Here is a 3,087-nt window from a genome sequence, read left to right as displayed (position 1 = left end):
CGTTACTTTTGTTATTGTTTACACTTACCTTTGGGCCTTGTATATTTAACAAACTAATTGTTATCGTTAAAAAAAGGTTAGAAGCAGCACATCTGATGCTTATTAGAACTAAATATAACCAGGTACCCGATGAGGAACAGGCTGAAGTGATGGAATTGGCTGAGAAAGAGTTGCAAAGATATGATCAAAATAAATCAGGATAAGAGAAAAGGGGGGATTGTGATAGAATATATGCTGGAATGTGTTCCTGATTTATTTTGGCTATGAATAGGGAAAAAGGCAACTATGTTCTTGTTGAAATTATATGTAAACGCATTAAAAGATATGTCCTTGTTTCAATGTAAAACGTAGTTAAAGTGTCTTTTAAATTTTAGAGAGTTTTGAAGTGTTAAGAAACTTTTAGCATGTGGGAGAAGATGCTTGAGGAAGACAGGAGAGCTTCAACCTAGCAACAAGTCACGCATGCGCAGAGTACTTCGAAGAAAACTCGAGAAGGACGAGGAAGACAGAGTATATAAGAGAGAGCTGTGGACTCTTGGGGTGTGGGACAGGAGGTAGAGCAGGACTCCCCTGTCGTCCAGCGCTGGGTATCTTGCCTAATCCTTGTTTTATTGTAATCAATAAAAGTTATTATTCGGTTACATTTGCTCAAAGAGCCTCAAATTTATTTCAGTGCAGGGCTGGGGGAGGGAAAGGCTTTCCTGAGTGCCCCTCTGCCTCTCTCCATGCCCCCCTCAGCTGCTCTTGCTGTTGATGTCAGGCTGGGAGCAGGAGTTTCAGCTGCAGGCACAGCTCTTGGGACTCCTGCCATGCAGATGGTTTCAGGCAAGGAGGTGTCCAGCTGTGCTCTGCCCTGGGAAGCTCTGGGCAGTGCAGTCTGAGTGAGGCTGGGCAGGGAGCTGACCTCCCTTCATCAGATGCCCTCATTCCATCCCTGGGCTGTCTCCTTGGGCTGTCTGTCCAAGCTGGGAGCTGCCTTCCAGGGGGCACAATGAGCCTGGTGTGTCCTGGGCTGGAAACGGGGTGCTGAGACCTTGAGAAAGGGTCAGACACTGAGTGCTCTGAGCTGGGTCCCTCTGCTGTCAGCAGGGAGAGGCAGAGACACAGCCCAGCTCCCCCTTCTCTGCATGCAGCTGCAGGCAATGCTCTTTGCTCACTCTGTTCTGTCTGAGTGCTGCAGCAATGCTGAGGGGTTCTGATCCCCAAGAACACTCCCCAGAGGAGATGGAGGGAGCTATAAAAAACAAACCTCTCAAACTGCCTTCTGTTTTGTGGGCTCTTTTATGCAGAGAGCACAGAACATGCAAGACTTTGGCATCACCAATGATTGCATATGAATAATTTCTACTCTGATATTGGTCCCTGTCCCCACCATTCCCACGAAGCCCCCATTGCAGGGCTGGGAAAACTCCTTTCCAGCCAGTGAACAGAGTCCCTGCTGCAGACACAAACATCAACAAGCAGGGTTGTAGCCATGGGCTTTAGGGAAGAACTCCTGGAAAAGTGTGTGTGTGTAGGATGGAGATTTGGAATGGGAATTGGGTCTCATTTTTCAGAGAATTGTGTCCTGAATTATTGTGTTTCTTCCTCAAACAGCTCCCCATGCCTTTTACAATCAGCAGATGTCCAACAGCAGCTCCATCAGGTAGTTCCTCCTCCTGGCATTTGTAGACAGGCGGGAGCTGCAGCTCTTGCACTTCTGGCTCTTCCTGGGCATCTACCTGGCTGCCCTCCTGGGCAACGGCCTCATCATCACCACCATCGCCTGTGACCACCACCTCCACACCCCCATGTACTTCTTCCTCCTCAACCTCTCCCTCCTCGACCTGGGATCCATCTCCACCACTCTGCCCAAAGCCATGGCCAATTCCCTCGGGACAACACGGACATCTCCTACAAGGCATGTCTTGTACAAGTCTTTTTTCTTTTCTTCTTTATTGGATCAGAGTGGTTCCTTCTGACCATCATGTCCTACGAACGCTACGTGGCCATCTGCAAACCCCTGCACTACGGGACCCTCCTGGGCAGCAGAGCTTGTGTCCACATGGCAGCAGCTGCCTGGGGCACTGGGTTTCTCACTGCTCTGCTGCACACAGCCAATACATTTTCCCTGCCCCTCTGCCAAGGCAATGCCCTGGACCAGTTCTTCTGTGAAATCCCCCAGATCCTCAAGCTCTCCTGCTCACACTCCTACCGCAGGGAAATTTCGCTTCTTGTGGTCAGTGTTTGTGTATCTTTTGGCTGTTTTGTTTTCATCGTTGTGTCCTATGTAGAGATCTTCAGGGCTGTGCTGAGGATCCCCTCTGAGCAGGGAAGGCACAAAGCCTTTTCCACGTGCCTCCCTCACCTGGCCGTGGTCTCCCTGTTCATCAGCACTGGCATCTTTGCCTACCTGAAGCCCCCCTCCATCTCCTCCCGATCGCTGGACTTGGCAATGGCAGTTCTGTACTTGGTGGTTCCTCCAGCAGTGAACCCCCTCATCTGCAGCATGAGGAACCAGGAGCTCAAGGGTTCACTGAGGAAATGGTCAGGGTTTTTCAGCAGCCATAGGCATCCTCCTGTCCTCTTCAGATGACTCACAGTGTGTTTCAGGACATTGAAAGATTGTCTTTCTTTACCTTATTTCCTTTTCCTTCCACTGTTATTTTAATTTCTTCAAAGTAACATCATTATTCATCCCTCGTCTTTTAATATGCACTCATCCTTCGTGACCAGTAAGGAAACTTTGTGCAAAAGGAGAAACTCCACATATTTCAAGTGAAATAAAGGAACCTGCAACAAATATTTTGTCTGCTGTCTCTGCTCTGCGTACTATGAACGAATGGGAAGTGAAAGCCCCTCCCTGTCTGCAGCAGCCCTGGGAAGGCTGCTCTGTGCCTGGAGCAGTCAGAGCTCTTGAGGAGCACAAGGGCCAGGGCTGTTGTGCTGGGCTGGGCAGAGGGGATGGCCCCGAGGGGCTGCAGAGCTCTGTGGATCTCCTGGAGAGGAGAGCAGGGGACACAGGGTGCCTCCTGCTCCTTTTGCCATGCATGGTCACCCATCTGGGACTCTGAGCTCTCTCTGCCCCCCAGGAGCTGCTGTGCCCTT

General features: G+C 50.1%; 1 protein-coding gene across 1 annotated transcript; it reads left to right on the top strand.

The window, feature by feature from the left end:
- Positions 1 to 1,966: 1,966 nt before the first annotated feature.
- On the top strand, positions 1,967 to 2,575 carry LOC139790569 (olfactory receptor 14J1-like). The gene has a single exon (XM_071732435.1). It carries the CDS (start codon positions 1,967 to 1,969, stop codon positions 2,573 to 2,575), a length of 609 nt encoding a protein of 202 aa, XP_071588536.1.
- The last annotated feature ends 512 nt before the right edge of the window (positions 2,576 to 3,087 follow it).

This window comes from Heliangelus exortis (genome assembly GCF_036169615.1).
Source record: "Heliangelus exortis chromosome W unlocalized genomic scaffold, bHelExo1.hap1 SUPER_W_unloc_2, whole genome shotgun sequence".
Lineage (NCBI taxonomy): Eukaryota > Metazoa > Chordata > Aves > Apodiformes > Trochilidae > Heliangelus > Heliangelus exortis.
This window is presented reverse-complemented; position numbering and strand designations above follow the sequence as displayed.

Bases quoted from the DNA above. Each gene is read 5' to 3' on its own strand.
- LOC139790569 (XM_071732435.1), top strand. From the start codon at position 1,967: ATGTCCTACGAACGCTACGTGGCCATCTGCAAACCCCTGCACTACGGG.